The sequence below is a fragment of the Polyodon spathula genome, chromosome 15, assembly GCF_017654505.1.
Source record: "Polyodon spathula isolate WHYD16114869_AA chromosome 15, ASM1765450v1, whole genome shotgun sequence".
NCBI lineage: Eukaryota > Metazoa > Chordata > Actinopteri > Acipenseriformes > Polyodontidae > Polyodon > Polyodon spathula.
The window spans coordinates 24,410,761-24,430,915 of NC_054548.1; the positions used below are offsets into that span (position 1 = coordinate 24,410,761).

The 20,155-nt window shown below is 37.4% G+C and overlaps 3 protein-coding genes across 4 annotated transcripts in view; 1 reads left to right on the forward strand and 2 right to left on the reverse strand.

Moving 5' to 3' along the window:
* LOC121327981 (sentrin-specific protease 7-like) overlaps positions 1 to 13,267 on the reverse strand; it is a 31,891-nt gene extending 18,624 nt beyond the window's left edge. The window contains exons 1-11 of one of the 2 annotated variants that reach the window (XM_041272381.1): positions 13,128 to 13,267; positions 12,101 to 12,167; positions 11,374 to 11,447; positions 10,737 to 10,859; positions 10,169 to 10,284; positions 6,969 to 7,169; positions 4,947 to 5,053; positions 3,552 to 3,748; positions 2,665 to 3,022; positions 817 to 1,004; positions 58 to 204 (exon numbers count right to left, since the gene is read on the reverse strand). In XM_041272381.1, the coding sequence (XP_041128315.1) occupies positions 58 to 204; positions 817 to 1,004; positions 2,665 to 3,022; positions 3,552 to 3,748; positions 4,947 to 5,053; positions 6,969 to 7,169; positions 10,169 to 10,284; positions 10,737 to 10,859; positions 11,374 to 11,433 (1,497 nt within the window). In that variant the 5' untranslated portion in view covers positions 11,434 to 11,447; positions 12,101 to 12,167; positions 13,128 to 13,267. The remainder of the gene's footprint in view (positions 1 to 57; positions 205 to 816; positions 1,005 to 2,664; positions 3,023 to 3,551; positions 3,749 to 4,946; positions 5,054 to 6,968; positions 7,170 to 10,168; positions 10,285 to 10,736; positions 10,860 to 11,373; positions 11,448 to 12,100; positions 12,168 to 13,127) is intronic. The other variant, XM_041272382.1, reaches the window with a different exon arrangement.
* A 1,045-nt stretch (positions 13,268 to 14,312) lies between these two features.
* LOC121328168 (putative protein FAM172B) lies at positions 14,313 to 17,484 on the forward strand. The gene is made up of 2 exons (XM_041272716.1): positions 14,313 to 14,489; positions 16,206 to 17,484. Exon 2 carries the CDS (start codon positions 16,213 to 16,215, stop codon positions 17,287 to 17,289), a length of 1,077 nt encoding a protein of 358 aa, XP_041128650.1. The 5' UTR covers positions 14,313 to 14,489; positions 16,206 to 16,212; the 3' UTR covers positions 17,290 to 17,484.
* A 90-nt stretch (positions 17,485 to 17,574) lies between these two features.
* Positions 17,575 to 19,926, reverse strand: txnl4b (thioredoxin-like 4B). Its single transcript, XM_041271776.1, has 3 exons — positions 19,675 to 19,926; positions 19,327 to 19,478; positions 17,575 to 19,005 (listed from the first exon to the last, which is right to left on the reverse strand). The coding sequence occupies exons 1-3, from the start codon at positions 19,804 to 19,806 to the stop codon at positions 18,840 to 18,842; spliced, it is 450 nt and encodes a 149-aa protein (XP_041127710.1). The 5' UTR covers positions 19,807 to 19,926; the 3' UTR covers positions 17,575 to 18,839.
* Between the last annotated feature and the right edge of the window lie 229 nt (positions 19,927 to 20,155).

Here is a 20,155-nt window from a genome sequence, read left to right on the forward strand (position 1 = left end):
CACTGCTGATGGTGGGCGGTAGTATTAGTGTCTAAACACTACTTTTTGTACACTTACTTGAATGCAGCCATGCGCCACCCCTTTTATTTTTCCCACATGTACAGCAGTGAAGTTCAGTTCTAACAAGGCATCCCTCTCTTTTGTGCTCTCCCTCCTGCAAGGAACTGGAGTTTTTAAACCCTTGGATGTCTTCACATCTGTCATCTGTCATATAAAAGTAAAAGAGCAGAAAAAACTTCTTTTTTTTCCTGGGAGATATTAGACAAAGTGATTGAATACACTTATGCAGACATAATTTAGGCACATTTACACAGCCCATTAGGTTTCAAATGACAGTTAGGAATGTTTTAGCATTTATTACATTAAACAACCATGTACATAATGGCAGACGGATGGGCATCTACTCATATCTCCAGATTCTGATACTCTCAATAACTCCAAGGCAGTTGAAAAAGCAGTTCTCAAAATGGTGAAATCAGTATGTTAAGGGATATGCGTCCCCACTGGGAGACAATACAGGCATTTATTATTTAGGAATCTAAACAGTTAAAAGGCTTAACCAATGTGGAAGCTGCTGTGTCAGAAAGGAAACCACTTAATCAAATGACCATTTAAGTGTTACTCATGTCATAACTGAAAATTAATGTAAATAGCCATCAGTAGTGGCTGATTTCCAAATCTAGCTACCTAGGAATATAGTATGTTCTCCCCCACACAGGGTGATTCCCGGATCTCAGTATCTAAGATTGCGCTACTATGTAATAAGGAGAGAAATGTAAAAATGAAAGAAAACTGCAACCCTTGCATGTCCTGTACCTGACCCTCACTGATCTCGTTTGTGTTCCCAGTCTGTGACTCGCTGCCAGAGGGCTCACTGGCTGTGCCCAAGTCTCTGCTGTTGGGGGTCTTTTTGGCATGTAACCGCAGGCATCTGATGGTGGGAGTCAGGGAGGAAGAGCTGGTGGGGCAGACATTTCCTTCCTCTTCGTCGCTAGAGAGTACAACTGGAATGGAAACAAATGAAAGTCAGCTACTCACAAAAGGGACAATAGGGACTATGATGGTGGGTGAAAATACATATTCACCAGAAACTAATATGTAGAACAAAACAACCCAGCCATCTAGACTCTGCTGTAAGTGAAAAAGATACAAGTCCACACTTTCTATCTTTTGTGGCTTTTAAAAAATTGTTACCAAGCCCATCTTCATTTTTACTTCTAAGAGATGTATTATGCTGATGTTTGTATCAAGGTCATCCATGTAGAATAATATAAATAAAATGCCAATTATCAATGCATATCAGACTGCACAGACATGTACTTAAAATCAAAATACATGAGTAACCATTATTTACCTTTCAAAAAGGCACTTATTGTCACTAGTTTAGCAATATACCACAAGAGTTTACCGTGAAAAGAATAATTGTCAAACAAGGACCAATGTAATCTTTCTGGGGACAAAGACAGAAAACCTGTGTCAGGTGGGAGATCTGTGCCAAGTTAACTATTTTGTAGAAGAGTCAAAACCGTTTTGTCTACCATGTTTATTATATTCAATTTTAGCCTTGATGTTGTCCTTACACTGATGAAGGTCTTTACTATAGAATATATATATATTTTTTTTTTTTTTTACAGTAGGGCTATACAGTGATGAATATTGAGTTTATTTCTCTCGGAGAAAATAAAGTTATCAAATCATCCATAGAAGTTATACTAATACAGCCTTTGCAATCTCCCCATGTTGCTGTAGCAGTAGACACGATGCGTAAACAGGCTAACCCCTTCTACAGAGAAGTATTGCAAGAGGGTCTTGGTGCTGGTTCTATTGCAAGAATCAAGAAGGAAAGCTGATGTAGGTTATTTAATTCTGAACCACTGGAGCAGACCAACATACATAACACCAGAACACAAAACTGGACTCTGAGTGCCATTCCTGCCTAGGCATCGAGAGCTTTACTGTACATCACATTTTAAAAGTGATGTAATCTGAAAAAATAGAAATTAGAAAAAACATACTAATTATTTTCATAGCACTGTATGTATACTGTTCACTTATCCTCACATTGCATTGTCCTTTATATTTAAACAGTGGACAGTGTTGATCATTTCTTTCAGTCTGAGCTTTGTTTCAAGGCTGATTTATGTAATAGGTTCTTGGGAACTTTAAAGGCTTGCACATGCCAAGTAGTATGCCTACTGCTTCTTGAATAGTACAGGTCTCAAGAAAGACAAATGAGGCAAAAACGCATCTGGACACGATAGCCGTTGGCAATCCACGCCCTCTTAGAAATCAAATCCTCATCACGGTGCACTGGCCATGTGCTTGGCTGATGTCAATTCCTGGACCAGCCATAAAACCACCTGCTGTGCTAGTCACAGGTTTCCAGCACTGGTTATAAGCATGTCTCTGAATAACCCTTGATTGTGTAGAGCACTGTAGTTTGGGAAGATAACTAGACTTTGGTGTTTTATGTGAAATAAAAGTATTGCTGCAGGCATAGTGCAAGGGGAATGGTGTCGCTCTTAGAATGGTTTGTTAACATGAAGTAAAATGGATATGTGGAAAAACGTGTAGTGGTTATAAAATGTTTCTATTATTGTCCATTGGGGGATCAATCTACAGAGCACAGAACTCAAATGAATAGAGCTTCCCTATACTACTTACTAGGCTCACTCGAACACGATGAGGGCTTCTTGGGCTTAGTTCTGTAACGCTGTGCCCTAAGGCTGACAGATTTCTCTTTACACATTCGTCTTTCTGCATCACTCTCTGGACTGCCTGTGGGAGAATGCTTCCTGTGAGCTTTTGCTTCTTGCAGGGTTGGTTGCTCTTCCATCTGTTGACCGAGGAGACGGGATTCTGCCTCTTGCTCAAAGCACAGCCTCTTTCTTTCAATCCCCATAGCTCGTCCAGACTCCTTCAGAACACTTTCCTTGCACAGGGTTCGCTGTCCGTCAAGCCCCTTTTCAGTTTCTTGTTTCTTGCCGGGTGATGTGGCCTCAATGCTGTACTTTCTCTCCCTCTGGAAAACCAAAGTGACGGTTTTATAGGCAAGTAGAAATCGATGGATATACATATATAGTATACAACCCTTATATTGCCAATGCATCCTATTTTAAAGCAAAAAGAACTGTGTGTAAAACTCATAGGAAACAACATTCTGCAGGATAAGGAGCAGGATGAGTAGCTTCTTGCTTGTTGTATACCATTAAAATGATTTTATTTCTCACAAAAAATATGCACTTGCTTAAATATAATAATAATAATAATAATAATAATAATAATAATAATAATAATAATAATAATAATAATAATCCTTAACAAATGTATTCCTTTGTGTCGGTTTACACCATTCTTCCTTCACCTCCTCTGTACTGTATTGTACACGTTCTCTAAATTTAATTTGAACTTAAAAGAACACAAATTGCCTCCCCCAAGAAAACTGACTGCCACTACGTAATTTTCCTAATTAAAATGTTATCCTAGGTTAAGTCACTCGTGCTGTGCAGAAGTCACTACCCCCTACCCCCACACAATGCAGAGAGCCCTACGTGTGGAGTCAGGGTCCGGTCCTGATCCATGTTAACGGTGGGATCTGGAATGCTATTTTCTGATCTTCTCCTCTTGTGGCACTCCGAGGAAGGATCTTTAAGTTCACTGAATCCAAGAATAGTCTCACTGCACTTCTCATTTGTCCTTTTACTTTCACTGGATTGCTGACTCTTTCCCTTGCTTGTTGCTGGAGAATCTGACAAAATAAAGTTACAGGAAAAACATTTTAGGCTAAGAATGTATATATAACTACGGGTGTTATATTCCATTTGATATGGATAACTGTTACTCTATAGTATGTATAAAGTTAACCTAAATAACCACTTCAACTTCTGCACAGTGGTAAACAGAGGCAAACTATTAATAGAGGAATTTGTATCCATTCATTTATACTGTACTATATTTAGAAAGTGTGTTGTACTCTGGAATTTCATTGGTCAGAAAAGGCTGATTGTGCTTTATTTGATTCTTCTTCACTTCATTTTTATTGGCCGATAAACTCTGAAACATTTTCTAGCAACTGGAATAATAGTTTGCCCATTTACACTGTTATGATAAACTAAGACTTCAGAATGATTTGTTATTTTGTGTAGGGGGTTGGGTTGGTTGTTACAAAATATTACTGTAAAAGCAGCTTTTTTTTGTTGTTTAAAATTTTTTTTAAAGATGGAATTGTAGGAGGAATGCACAAGAATAAAAGACAAACTTTTTTTTAGAGGTTTTAGCTCAATCAAAAGAGAGCGTTGGGTTCACTACTGAGTTCTGTCTCTTTAGGTTTTACAATTCCATAATGCTAGCTGCTTTTGTTTATTTATCTCAGATTGCCAGGAAAATGACATGGAACTTTCCCATTAATTTACAAATGACTATTGGAGACAGGGTAGATATATGTTAGGGTAGATATGTTACCCATTACTTTACAGTCGCAATTTAATTGCAACAAAACAGACACAAACACCAACTGGTTAGGATTTTTTTTTTTTTTTAAGATAAAAACTTTGAACCAGGTCAATAGGACACAGATTACTGGGATTAGTGCAGGTTACCTAGCGGCGCTGGAATTTTTTTAACAATGGTCCATGGGTAATTATAGAAACATCAGGAAGACTGTACAGCAAGCTTAGAACCTCAGCTAAACTGACGCACAGTAGCAAGCGGCGGCACTTCTCAAACTGCGTTTGGTGATGACATAAATGGTACCTTGAGATCTGCCTAGTTGGACTGCACTCAACACAGTGTTGTGGATGCTCACACAGTACAAGATGACTTGAACAGTAAATAAGAAGTTGTCTGTGCAACAGGGCATAAGCAGCTCTTGGGAGAGGTGGGGATTTCTCCACTTATCACATGCTGTTTTAAAGCCTTGTAAATTTGCAGTGAAGCTGGATGCTAACCTTTGGATTCTACGTTGGATCTCCTCAGAGGAAAATGATCTGATCTTGTTTTCAAATTCTCATTCCTCTGAAGTACCAAGGAATCGGAGGCTCTCCTGGACCGTCCCCTGAAACAAAAAAAAAAACATTTCCAACAAATTTAAAAGCAAGCACAATTTATACTGTATTGTATTGTTATACAATTAAATCTCAATTAATTAAAAATAAAAAAACACCAAATATTATCCAATTGTACTCCATGAATAAACAGGTAAGGATTAAGCTGCTTCAAAAGGCATTTTTATTTATTTTTTGCCATACTATCTTATGGTGTTTGCCATCAGTAGTTATTGGTTCTGTAGCTCCAATATTGTCATTATCGTTCCATTCAAAACAACATCACACACGACAAAACAGCAAGAGAAATGTAAAACAAATACATTCAAATTACATTTTGAACTTCGGGAAGATAACAGTAACACTGTTAAATTAAACAAGTGTATATTAAACTACCTTGGTTGCATTACAAACAAAAAGCCAGTCGTGCTCCCAGTAAAGCAGACTAAATGAAAGAAACGGCATCAGAACTGAAGGTCTGGCTTCACAGCAGCATGTTATCATCATAATGTACTTTCATACTTTCACATCAGAAAAAATAACTGCTCACTTATGTCCCGGACTTACTGCCCTTTACAGAAGAGCAAGACAAACACGGAAGACACCATTCAGAAAACACAACCTACATATAAGCTAAAGGTGTTAGCCTCTGCTCCACTATATACACCCCTGTCACACAATCAATTAATTGTTTAAACACAATAGTAATGATTAATCATTTCTTACTTAGACAAGGACAGGATAAAGGAGGCATTCCCTGCAAGGACAGAATCTGTCAGTCACTTAACCAACATCATCTTCCTTTGCACAGATTTTATGTAAAAATGTAAGTGTGACAGACAGCTTGCATCTACTCCCAGATTTATGCTAAAGGTGGTCTTTATCAAATTTTATCGCAATCAGACCCGGTCTTCTTTTTGTTCAAATATTTTTTAAACGACTGATTAGTAAGCCGAGTAATGGCATTCTAGTGCCTTGGTACTGTAGCTCTGCCTACAAAAGCCTACAGTAACACGTGGTCAGCAAAAACAGCTAAATCTTACTTTAAAATCTCCTTTGATACCTCGGTGCTTTAGAACATGTCACAGATATGCACAGTTTCATTAATGCAGACGATGAGTGTGAAGATAGAAATGTTCTCGTTAAACTATGAAATATATGATTCCTCGTTTTCATGCAATATATGGCATATTATTAAAACTGTTAACTCTCAAATGATTAAAACATTGCGTCTTAAAACTTCTTTAAAACTATCTAAGTTACATTAACTGAACTGTCATAAGAGCTGTTTTGATGCATGATGTGTTTGTCATGACGATACGACTACCACTATTTATAACCAATTTCTGCAAACAGTGCAAATTGTCCGTTTACTGATGTTAGGGCAATTTATGACAGAACATGTGTTACATTTCCAAGCAGATAAGAAAAGCTACATATTTACGGAAAAATCTATTTCAGCAAATCCCAGTATTTATTTTTTCTGATGGATATGCATTACCTGATAAAGCCAAGCTCAGCCGGTCACAAATTGAAACTCAATCAAAAAATATACAGTTGAAATAAATGAACTGAAGCTAAGGCATCTCTAAAAGCAATGAATGGTTAAATACTTAATATAAACAGCAGATTTTAATAAAGTTGTAAACCTGCTCCATTGTGGACCTCTTTACAAAGTATTTTTACTGAAGGGTCAATAAATCCCCCACGGGGTAAACACCAGTGGGTTTAACATACTAATAGAGCTATTGTATTGCAATACAATTTCCACAATGTCCTTTGTCATTGCATCATAGCAGTCTAGGATTCCCTCTCCGAACTTCTTAGTAAATATATTAGATCAATAAGTACCAAAAAAGCAAAGCACTGGACTGCAGAATTTGCCATCCCACTAGATTGCGCAGCCACTGACAACAAATCACATACCTTTTTGAAGGGGAGGTTTGACGAGCTGCAGTCGGTGCAATGCTTTGCACTGATATCTCACATGAAGAGGAGGGTGGGGGTGATTGAGAGTTAGACCGGTCGGTGTGTGTCGAACTACAATCAGTGTTTTGCTGTCTGCTTAAATAATGTCGCCCTTTTTCAGTCAGCAAGACATCCGTCAATGCAACTTTGGAATTCCTGCTGTATAAATACAAGGTATGTCAGTAACATACAGACCTACTGCTAAAGTAAACACATTAGAGGTGTCAGTGCCAAGAAAAGCTATATCACAATGACCTATATCCACAGCGTTCTGGATTCAATCAAAATGATAGTACCATAGTGACTATTAAAATATATAATTATGACAACACCACAAACTAATTTAATTCAGACCAAGTTGCACAACAGCATCTCATAACAATAATGCCCATGTACAAGTGGTTTCCAAGATATAGCTTCTTGAGACTGTCTTTTTTTTCTGGTTGGGCGTGTTTAACCGTGTAATTTTCCAGAAATAACATCAACTAAAACCGCAGTCACATCGCACATAAGGAGTAAATAACTTATTTAAGTATTTTATAAGTTGGTATCTAAACTACAGGGACCGGTAAACTAGTAAGTACTGTATGTCATGTTTCTTCTCTTACTGTGGTGCCTATGTTAACCCTCTGGTTATTTTATTGCAGCCATCTTAGGTCAAAGGTTGAAGTGAAAGGTGCCATTAAACTCTGTGGTGAAATCTAAACAACACTGAAAATATGAAGTTGCCAGCTGAAATGGTTTTGCGATATTAGCCATAGTAGGTGCGGCAGCAACAGCAGGTTTGCAAACTCATAAATGTTCCCCTTAGAGGGGTGCTTAATTAAATGTTTTCTCTTAGCAAGTTTCCTTGAAAATCAGCAGTAACCAAGTTTGTACCTATAGTTGCAATTGTATAAAATGAATTGATTGATTGTGCAATTGTATAAAATAGATCCTACTGTACTTCATGACCTCTTTCCGGCAACACTCTCCATGATCATACTTACAACCATTGCTTTAGAACAGAGATCAAACCTAATAGATCAGGGTAGCATAATGCTTTGTGCTACATAGAGAGAGCACCATCTGGTGGAAGATGTGTGCATTAATTATTTATTTATTTTTACATCATACACATTTGCCAGCCTCAACTGTTAAAACCAAAGACAGCTTTTCTATGCAGAAAAAAATAAATCCGTCTGATAAATGACAGTATTCCAGAGTTGCACTATGCACAACTGTGTTCATTCTGATCACTTGTAACAGTCATTAACCCCGGCAACAGAGTTCAGCGATGGACCTATGAATTGCAGGTACATATATTTGCATTTTGGCAAGGTCAGGGACAGCTGGAATCGAAGGATACAACACTCCCTTTGTGAGAGGACCAGGAAGTGGACGAGTATGACACAACCCAAGAATACAGTGCTCAGGACTCGGGATGCTTCATAGGTGTGTTTTGTATAGCATTACTGACAGAGATGCACAAATCCAATGCATGCTCTGTGCATAGGATCAAACTTCTGATGTATCAGGTTAATATTAGCCCATTGAAAAATTATTAGCCACACTGTAGATGGTACATTTTAGTAACTCTAGGACAACACAGGTTTGGGCAGAATAACACAATGCTTTTTTTTTTTTTTTAATTTAGTCGTTGCCAATTATTTGTTATTTTCTCCCAATTTGAAATGCCCAATAATTATTTAGGCTCAGCTCACCGCTACCACCCCTGCGCTGACTCGGGAGCGGCGAAGATGAACACACGCTGTCCTCCGAAGAGTGTACCGTCAGCCGCCCGCTTCTTTACACACTGCGGATTCACCATGCAAACACCCAGGAGCTACAGCGTCGGAGGACAACGCAGCTCCTAGGCAGCTTACAGGCAAGCCCACAGGCACCTGGCCAGTCTACAGGGGTCGGTGGTGCGCGGTGAGCCAAGGACATCCTACTTTACTGCTAATGTGTTTCTGCCTTTTATACAGTAGTTTAAAAAGAAATAAACAAACAACATTGCTGTATGTGGAACAACCAGAATTTGCAGAGCTCTTTCCCCCAGTTTCATACCATATGTCTTGCAAAAGACAAGGCTAACCAGTTTGAGGCTCCCAGGCTTTGTGGTGTAATATACAGAACTCAACCACATTAATTTATTTACTAACTCAACGGGAAAGAATTACATACTGGAAGATTGTTCCCTTTTTAGAATTTGTTTTGTTTTTATATTTTAAATTAATTACTTGAAACCTACTATTACAAAAAGATAGTAAAAAGGGATCAACTGTAGTAATAGGACATCTATAATTGATCCTTGTTAAAGTAGGCTGTATTTACATTACAGAGATAGCATCACATCACTCCAGTTTTTAGGTCCCAGTACTGGATACCAGTTCAGGTTCTTGTCGATTTTATTTGCTTCTGGTTGGCTGAACCCTGTATTTTAACTTGGCTGTTTCGTACATTTTTGGGCCATATTTGTTTTCTTTATAAATATAAGTCTCTTAGGCAGGTGTACATGTGTTGCACGATTGAGTCTACATATATCAACTTGCTTGTCCAATTATGATTAAACTTTCTAAGTACATACTTCAACACATTTTGTCGTAATCTGGGGGTATATAGAAGCTGTCTGTCTGTCTGGCCAAGTCTGCATGTCACACTTTTTTTTTTTTTACACCTCTAGGAGAGTCGCTTATCCAATTGTACCAAAACTTGTTAAGGACATTCTTTATCACAAATTATATCACAGTATGGTGGTACCCTGTCAGTCTGATAATTTGCTTAATTAGACTTTGTTATTTGTTTTCAGCTCTTAAAACAGTGCAGATGTCAAATTAGCTATAACATTTTATATCTAACTTGAACTATGCAACTGTTTAAGCTGGGTTTGTTTTTAATAATAATAATGCTAATATTCTTAACATACACTGCTGCATCAATTTCAGTGATAAACAAAACCTGCAAGATACACCTTAAGCTTCATCTAACTCTTTCAGCAATACAAAAGAATGTATATAACGTAAAACCTCAGTCTCCACAAAGCACAGGGTCTGCTGGCAAATACTGTAAATAAACGCCAGGTCTCTATTAAACGCCGAAGAAGAGTGGACTGCAGGGAGAAAGAGACTGAAACTCAGTATAGCAAGGGACTGCTAGCTTTAATACCACTCTCTTACCAGGCCCATGCCGCTCTGTTTTTTGCTGCCTGATTATTGAGGAAAATGTTACTTCTGTTGAAAGGTGGCAAGTCTTTTTTCCTTCTGGCATCATTAGGGGACTGACTCCAACACACCTGTTGAACAGAGAAGACTAAATTATTGACCATGCCACAGACTAGAAGCCCTTCATTGGGATCTACAGTATTTAAATGATATAAAGAGCTTTAGACCTTAATGCTGCCGCTGCAAAACTAATACATGTTCAACCCCAGACCTCTTTCACTGTTTTTATGTATTTAGCTATGTTAACAATAGTGTCAATGACACATCCCTGAGAGGAAACATCAGCAGGATTCGTACCGTATATAGTCAGGAAGAGGTGTTCAGATCAGTGGACCGCAACAACACTTGATATAACTGAATAGTACAGTAGAAGGACAACCAGTCATTAAAGTGATCGTATTTAACAAAATCATCAATTTCCACACCATGCATATCCACTCTCGACATTCGATGTGGCACCTGCTCTCCGTTGGTAAAGGATGTACCTCCCTGCAGTACGAGGGCGATCTGAACTTCAGCCTACCTTATCTAAGCTGTTATCACTTCCATATCCAGAATTAGAAAGGCGTGACAAAGGAGACTGCATGTGCATGCACTTTGAGTCTGAAGATGGTTTCCTCTTAGGTATTCTGAAAGTTACTGCCATCTGAAGCAAATTAGAATTGCATTATTATAATAAACTAACATGCACTTTTAGAAAAAGTACAGTGATTGAAGCACCAAAAAATTGGTTTATAACGAAACATAAAAACAAAGCATTCCTGGCACTGTAGCATAATCCAAGGAGAGTGTCATATCAGTTTGAATGGTCTGTAAACATGACAGAAAACAGAAATGTGAAAAAGAGGTTAAAAACAATGTGGCACTGAAACAGTTAATGTTCACTGGATACCACATCTAATGGAACTTCATTGAAAAAATGATGTGCAAGATAATGGTTGGGAGGTAATATTTTAGGCATATGCGTGTGCTTTGTTCTAAAAGAATGATGGTGTTGTTTTCTTAAACTTGCACACACATTTATTTTTTATTTTATTTATTTATTTATGGGGGGGGGGGGGGGGGGGGGGGGGGAACGTTACCTGCAATGTTAGACTGAAAGGGTTGACTGTCTGTTAATTGAACTGTTCAAGATGTACAGCAGTGTCACAGCCTCTTACCTTGTGGGGTTCAGTTATGTCCAGTTCTGGAGACAGAGTGAGCACGCTGTTCGGCTCCATGACACCAGTAAACACTGCAGGAAGCAAATGACATTGTATCTGCGGCAGAATGGCATCAAAGTTTCAATCTGGTTTCTCTTTGTTTCTGATCTGCGTTTTTATTACAGCTTCAAATATCATACTCTAGAGCAGCAAGTTGTTAATAAAAGTTCTCAATAAAATCTCAATAAAAGTTAAAACATGAGTACACAATAGTTTATTTTCTTGGCTTCTTTTAGGTTGGATTTTTTATTTTTTTGCTTGATGTAAACTTGTAGAACTTATCTTGACTCCAGCTGCATTTCATAACAGAGTTGTGCTACTCAACAGTGGTTTCCTATTTTATGCACAAAAAATACACTTAACTTTTGCATCACGTGTATCAACCTGAACAATGACAGGCATGCCATTTACTGTTCACACTGGATTAGCAACTACCAATACACACTTCGCAGGCTACATGTAAAAGAAAAAAATCAGTACATGATGTTCTCATGTGCTGGCAAAAGCTGTAAGATCTGCAACAGACACACTTTAATAAAGGCATGTTTGTTCCCAGCAACTAAAGGCTTAATATGTAGTTATTGCAATTTATTTATTTATTTGGGGGGGGGCTATAGTTGGTGAGTTTCAACTCATTACTTAAATTCCATTGTGTTCTGTTTATATATATTGTTAAGAGGCTAACCTTATGTGGAGAAGGTTTTGGGGAATCAGACGGAGTGCCCCATCCTCAAAATCAGCAGCACTCTGACCTGTCAAACGAGACGTTAAGTTAGTCTTAATGTAAGTGCCGTGGACAACTTTGAAGCAATCTGCTTCAAATACCATCTGCAGTATTTTTATATGTCTAGGTCTACATGAAACATTACAAACACATTTTGCCATGTGACTGGAATGATGCTCCTTTGGCTGTTTAGTTTCCATATGCAGATTATGTCGTTTAACGTAATATGTAATGAACTGCATCTGTAATGGTGGATCTACCTGTAAACGTCAGAGTGAACGTTTCCTATACAGAAAGGTACCTTTTCATATATAGTATTTATATGAATTGACGTCTTTTTTTTTTTTTTTTTGTAGAGCTGATGGATAATTCAGGATTACAGAAACAGTACTTCCTTTCTAGTGCTTGCCCAGGTGCCTCTGTTGTTTACGATCGGTTTATGATCGGTAAAATATGTAAATATGAGAGATCCACTACAACAAAAATGTGTATGTATTTGTTTTTTCATTTGAAAATAGCACATTCTTGTGTATAATGGCTCGTGTCTTATTCTTAAAATAAAAAAAAAAACAACAAACAAAAACACACACACACACACACACACACACACACACATTTTCTCATCAGGCCTTTTTGTGTCTATACCAAAACAAAAACAAAGGAGCATTGCACTAAGTCAGAAATTGCACTTTAACAACACGTACAAGATACATTAATTACACCAATGCACAGTTCACAAAACTGCATTAAATCAAATAACATCTGAGAATACCGGTAGGTGTTATAAACTGACTAATTCAATTGTTGTTTTTTATTATTTAAAGTATTAGTAAGTAACAACCAAAATAATACGTAAATGGCTCCATTTAAAATGCAACATGTGCTGATGAACCCTACTGTATCCAGCTTACATGAATCGACTTTTTTTATGGTACGTATTAAAAATAATACTATTTCTCGATTACGGGATAAATATTCCTCTACTTACCAGGTTGTAGTTTCGCAAAAGCAACCAGCAACTGCCCCACGTGACAGTATTCCAAATAATAATAATAATAATAATAATAATAATAATAATAATAATAATAGTTGCCAGAAAATACATAAAATGCTACAGCAAATTCTCAAAAACAGATAGCACTAAAAAAAAAAAATCACTTCCTGTTTTACCGGATGTCATCTGTTAAACATCCAGCTTCCTTCCGGTAGTCACAAATGGCCTTGATAATAATGTTGTGAACTGTATCCCTTTCAAACATCCTCGTCTGCGTGTTTTGTCATTCTGTGTCAATTTATAAAACATGTATAAAACATGTATAAACCTGTTTACAAATAAACACCCAACCAGAAAATACAACCACGTGGTAGTTGTAGGTGATAAAACGCATAATTATTTAGCCAAAGTCATATTATTCAAATAGTCTTAGAAATACCAATAAGTTACTGTAACACATTTTACAACAACAACAAAAAAACAGTTGAAATGCCTATACTTGAAAACTTACATATTCCACTGTATATGGTGGGCCAATAAAATCTATCAATTCTAACTGCGTCTTCAATTCCTACACGGATTTGTGTAATGGTACTTGCGGCAACAAGGGTAAAAAAAAATTATTAATTGCACTTTTAGCCTACAAAAAAGTATTTGGTAATTGGTGGCAATACCAATTGCCTGCGAACAGCATTCAGTTTTAAAAGGACAAAAAAAAGTTAAATAGAAGTTTGGCTACTTATTAGAGAAATTAACCGATGTTTTAAGAACAATTACATTCTTACCTATTATTAGAACCAGAAATGTTATTAAAAAGTACTGCTGTAGCAGAGTTGGGAGCTCCGTGTAACTAAATGAAAGGCACAAATAAATACAGTTGTTATTTATTATTTTATTATATTATTTTATATATAGTAACGATGCTACATCAGATTACCACTAGGGGGACCACTTAAATTACAAGGAGCCGTTACTACTCCCGTTAAATGGACAAGACTGCGTTTTTGGAGGGAGGTACGAAAAAAACCAAAAAAAAAAAAAAAAAAAAAAAAAAAAAAAAAAAAACAGGTGAACTATTTTAACTGCAGAGGGTGTATCCAGTCAAAACAGTGATAAACGGAGGGGGTGGGGAAGTCGGTAGTCGTTCATTTTTTTCTGTTTTCTTCAGAGTGTATTTGGTCCCTGAACCACTTCAATACATTCATTTTCTATATATTGTGTGAAAATATGTTTTGACATGTTATTTCAAGATAAACGTAATACAAATAGATAAAACGTTTTGATTTTTTCCAAGGCAGAAGAACACCCCACAGAGGAGCCCGAATCAAATGCCATTTGGGGGAAAGAGGTTGATTGGTGAGTTTTGCGTCTCCTCTAAATACTGTACTTGTCTTTTCTTAAAATAAATAAATAAATACATACATAAAGATTCTCAACACGATCACATTTGTTGCATTACTTTTTAATTGGCCTTATCCATAGATCGAAGGTACACACGCGTGAACTTACACTTTTTACAAATATTAGGCCAGGTAAAATAATTACCCATTAAATCCGAGTAACCACAGTATTAGATATTACGTTACATTGACTGTTAACCTGTTTTCATGCTTATAACTTTCTTATGTCGATTAGTATAATATTCATTTAGAAGCTGAGTTTCTACTTGAATTAGAAATATAGTTTTAGAGTTAAGTCTCAAAATCCTTTAATTTGTTGAAGAAGCAAAACGAGTGTTTTCATGGAATTTTGATTACATGCAGGGTCTGACCTTTTTTTTCCAGTCAGTACTGAAGCAGTGTCTATGATACTTTGGTCATTTTTTAAATAGATATCCTTTAAGTGTGAATACTGCAAAAATTATTGCAAAACATGCAATAGTGCATGTTTTATTGTTAACTTGTGGCAGTTTGGCTATTATTTTTGATTAATGAAACTTGTTCTTGCGAATATTGACAGACTTTCATTGACATTTTGGAGAACCATTACTTTTCATGAGACAGTCTAGGGCTTGGACAGTCAATCCAATATTGGCTGGGTGCACAATAATAGAATGCATTCTACGACAAACTCTTATAAATGTTAACATGGGTACATTGTAGAAGGTGGTGACACCCTTTCGGTGTCAGCGTCACATTAGTTCACATTTTTAATAAAGGTATCCCATCTCCTTCTCTTTGTCTATTACTTTCTTGTAACTTTCCAGGCTCCCTTAGGTGGCTAATTTCATGTCAAAGCCAGTGTAACCTAATGCTTAGCTTTCTGCATTTAGATCAAAAAGTTTGGCTCCACTTTGTATTAATTTAATTTGTGTTATGTTGGTAGTCTTGCAATGTGTATTTTTCCATTGCATGTATTTCTGTGTATTTGCATTCAAATCTTTGACAAACTTTGACCCATGTAAGACTTTTTCCTACTCAAAAACAAAAACAGCAGGTAGTTTGGAAATCTGTTTCTGACTTGACACAGATTTTAAACTTGTTTTATTTACTGCTGAAATTAGCTGCAGATTCCAAATCTAAACTTGAACCTAGTGCAGCTAACCATCCGATCTGATCACATTCCTTCCAAATAAAAGCAATTTAAATGCATTTTTAGGTCTATTCAGTGGATCTAAAGAGCTGCACTGAACTCAATACAGTAATGAGAAAATTAAAAAAAAAAAAAAAAAAAAAAAAAAAAAACCATAGGGGGTGCTGTTGAAGCCCATATAACATAGTTTACTAACTATGCATGTTAACAATACAGAGTGTTAATTAAGCATGTGGTTGCTCATATGGGCTATTTTTTATTGTACAATTGTGTTCCCTATGGCTTGGGCTTTGCCAATACAGTACTACAGTTCAGCACTCCACTTCAACTAGATAACTAAAGTCAAACTTGATAACTATTTCAGGACACTTCAGTCACCTATAGTTCAGTACATATATCATATATATATATATATATATCTATATATAATAATATATAATATCAATATTACAATTTGGTTTCCGAAAAGGCTTTAATTACATTTTATGGCATTGAAATGTCAACTGCAATGGTTTTCATTTTTCAAAATATTTTTCCTAGATCCAAAATGGAACCTGTGAAAAGGATGAAAATGGAGAATGCGGTTGTGGGTTTCCAATACTGCTTTAACCAAGAGGGCCAGCTGAGACACAGGGAAACCCAGGAAGCCTTTGTGTTTAACTACCATAGAGGTGAATACAAAAGAAACCACCAGCGCTACCAAGCCCTTGGGCAGGTCATTACAGAGCACGTTTACAGGCTTCTGGAGGGGGAGTGTCACCTGCAAAGGGTCTACATTCCTCTGGACGCCAAAGAGAACGAGCCCAAGAGTCTCTTCTTTATGAGCCCCGGGGCTTTAGACAACCCGAAAGGCCTGGTGGTTCTGATCCAAGACCAGGGAGTCATACGTGCTGGTCAGTGGAGCAGAAAGCTGATAGTTCACAGTGGGCTAGAGCAAGGCAGCCAAATCCCCTTCATTAAGAAGGCTTTGGGAGACTCCTGTGGAGTGATTGTGATGAACCCCAATGATAACTTCCTTGAGATCAAAGTAGAAGAGGAATACTGCACTGACCTTCAGAACACAAGTACAAATTCTCCAAGCCCTGCAGATCCTGAAGACAAGGAGTTTTTCAGGATCCCCAAAAGGTGCAGTAGCACTCCGGAAGAGCATGTGAGGTACATCTGGGACCATTTTGTGTCCAAATGCGTGGCCAGGCATGTTGCTGTGATTGCCCACGGGTATGGGGGGTTGGTCTTTGTGGACCTCCTGCTTCATCGGCGACAGGAGGTTCAGAGCAAGGTCTATGCTGTAGCCTTCATTGACTCTCTCCACAACATGTGGCACCAGGTGTTGGACAAGAAGACCCAGGAGTGGATCCAGAGGCACTGCCGCAAGTGGGTGCTCAGTTCCAGGCCCATTGACCGCCCCGTGACCTTCGTGAAGGTGGACTGTCCTCAGGTGTCAGCGGGCACACAGAGTCATGAGTCTGCCCCCTGGATCTGCCTACAGTCAGTGTTCAGATTCTTCACCAGAGCCCTGAAGGTCAAGAACAAGGTGCCCTTTTCACGTGCTGTAATCGTCACCAGGAGCAAAAGCAAACAGGGTCTTGCCAAGACAGCATTTGGGGGATTTTCACCATTTTGAGGGTCTGAGTGCACTGGAATCTATATTACATAGGGAGAATGAGGGAAAGATAGCATTACTGTGCTAGGCAATGAGGTGATTGGCTAAATTATAATATGATCACACATCCCTCCTATTGCTGTCTTTGTGTACAGCTGGCTGATGACTTGGGCTGACCACTGGGCTCTATGGATATTTATTCAGAGATTGCTTTTCTTGTCATGCAGATGTATCTGTATTGGTGATTGGGTATGTAACCATAAAACAAACTGTAATAAAATAAATAATTAAAAAATCAATGTGGGCATCTTTATTTATTTACAAGACAGAACAAAAACCTATTTGTTGATCACAGCTGCATGAAAACCAGTGTGTTTGAGTTTAGCGCAGTGAATTACAGTAACCCATTTGTTGTGAAATTCAGGGACAGATACTGGCTTTTGGCAAACATTTAATAATTTTTCATTCAACAATGAGTACTTTGTAAAGTGCATTTGTTTTAAGTTCCAAAAAAAAAAATAATAATAATTTTATGTGTAACTACAGTACTGGAATTATGGAAACTCCCAAACCAACTACATTTCAGCATATTTCACTACTAAAGTAAGCTTTATCGTACAATTTATTTCGGGGTCATTGTGTGCTGCTGTTACTCTAGGCATGCTTTATATTTCAACTGAAATATTTGTGAAAGCTGTTAAGTTGTCAATTCGGACATGCAGATGAACATTTTTCATACGCCTATCATACAAATTACCTGCAATTTGAGTTACAACACTTTATGAAATTTTAATCGGCAATACATTTTAAATATATAATGTTCTACATATATCACGATCTGATTACAATTTTTAACCAGATTAAATCTCCTATGTCTGAAACAAAAAATGTCTTCTGACCAAAGCTTTTAATGTTTATTTTTCTTACAAACCATATTACGAGACCACACATTACATTCAACACAATTACAACAAACTGATGTTCAGTTATTATTATTATTTTTAAACAAGTCTCAGGTTATTGTACCATCCCACAAAACATTTTATTCATACTGATCCTCTAGAGAAACAAATGTATTGGAACTGCATATCAAAGCATTCAACACTTCACTTTGCTGGGTATTTGTTACCATTTTGTAAATATCAGCTCTGCACAATCTTATCAGTGTAACAAAAACAGAGTTTGTGGGGAAAAAAGAGAATCCCCTTTATTAAGTCAGATGTGCCTCCTGATCTATAACATTTTTAAGATTTTAGTAATTTGTATCCCTGCAGATTAGGAACATTTACTAATAGACAACAAGGGATTACAAAAAAATTAGTGTAAAATGGTGTAGATGTGAGACACTGCAGTTTAATAGTCAAAAGATGAAACCAGCCATTACACTGCATTTACACAGTCAGTGCAAACAGCTAGAAAACGACCACTAAACTGTTCTGTGGGCAGTCAGTAGGCCTACAGGCTTCATTTTTGTATGTTTATCCACTTGTTGTTTCCCACTCAGAGAAGTGCTGACTTTCAAACTCAGCAGTCATTTTGGTCCAATCTGATTAAGTTTAGCCCCCTGGCACCTATATTCCTTGATAGAGGAGGTCATATTTGGGAACGTTCCTTGGGTCGATTGGGCTTCGCACGATCAGTTTCCCTCGCATGGCCCCACGGTAAATTACCTCAATTAGGTCAATAAAGTCTTGTTTGGTTTTAAAACTTCCAACGAACTTTGTATGGTCTGGAGACCTAAGGAAGAAAATGAGACAGTCAACAAGCTGTAACTCAGAAAGTTAAGACACAGTAATATGCCTGCATATTTGACTCACAGTAGCTTCATAAAGTAAACATGCCACGAAAGGAAGTAAGACACCTATTGCATAGCACCCATTCCAGGTTTTACTACAGGTGTGCCATTAAACTTGTAGTAAAACCAGGACTGGATCAAACTGCTATGCAGTGGGAGTCTTATTTCCATCTGTGCAACTTCAAAGTTTCTTCTTGCCGCCTTTTGCATGTTGTTTTATGAATATGTTTATACAGCATAACCTACAGAAAACATACACTTACCCATAATCTACTTTCATGTGCTGTCCATTGAAAAAAAAGACAGTGGAAGGAATGTAGCTGATGTCAAAATATTGGGTATACACTGGTACCTTGTTTACGTCAACCAGGTAGATACCAGCCATTTTACTCAGGTCGTGGGATGTCTTTGAAAGCTTTGGGGACAAAAACAGATTGATGTGGCAATGTTAATTAAATCATTGTCTTGCCTTTAGATGTGCAAACATCATTTACTCAGGTAAATACAGAGTGTGTGTGCTGTTCAAGCTCGGTTCAGTCTGGTTATTTTAAGGTCACGGCTTTTAATATGTATTGTATCGTGCGTTTGATTAAAGTGATTAAAACGCTTACAATCTCATCCAGCTCCATACAGACGGAATCTTCATCTCTCCCGAATCTCAGAACCAAAACTTTCTCTGCAACACTCTTTATCACCTCATCGACTTCCTTTTTACAGGACAGCTTAGGCAGAAACAAACTCATGTCACTCAACACACACACACATATATATATTCCAATGTGTTATAAAGAGTACAATTACAAACAAGCGTCACATTCCGTGTTCACACGCCTGTTCAAAACGCGGAAGCAATACAGTTACCGTTGTTAAAGACATTCCCGCAGGAAACACATAGTTATTTTTATATTATTTTTCTTTATAAACATATTTTGTAAGTTAATTTAATTTATATTATGACGGTAAAAAACGACGTTCTGAAGAGAGTTTATGTTTAATAAACATATCCTGTGATTAAGCACCTCTTGACACCAAGGGTTCCGTCGGTGTCAGATTCCTTTAGTTTGGGGGAACGTAATTCAGGTTACACGATCG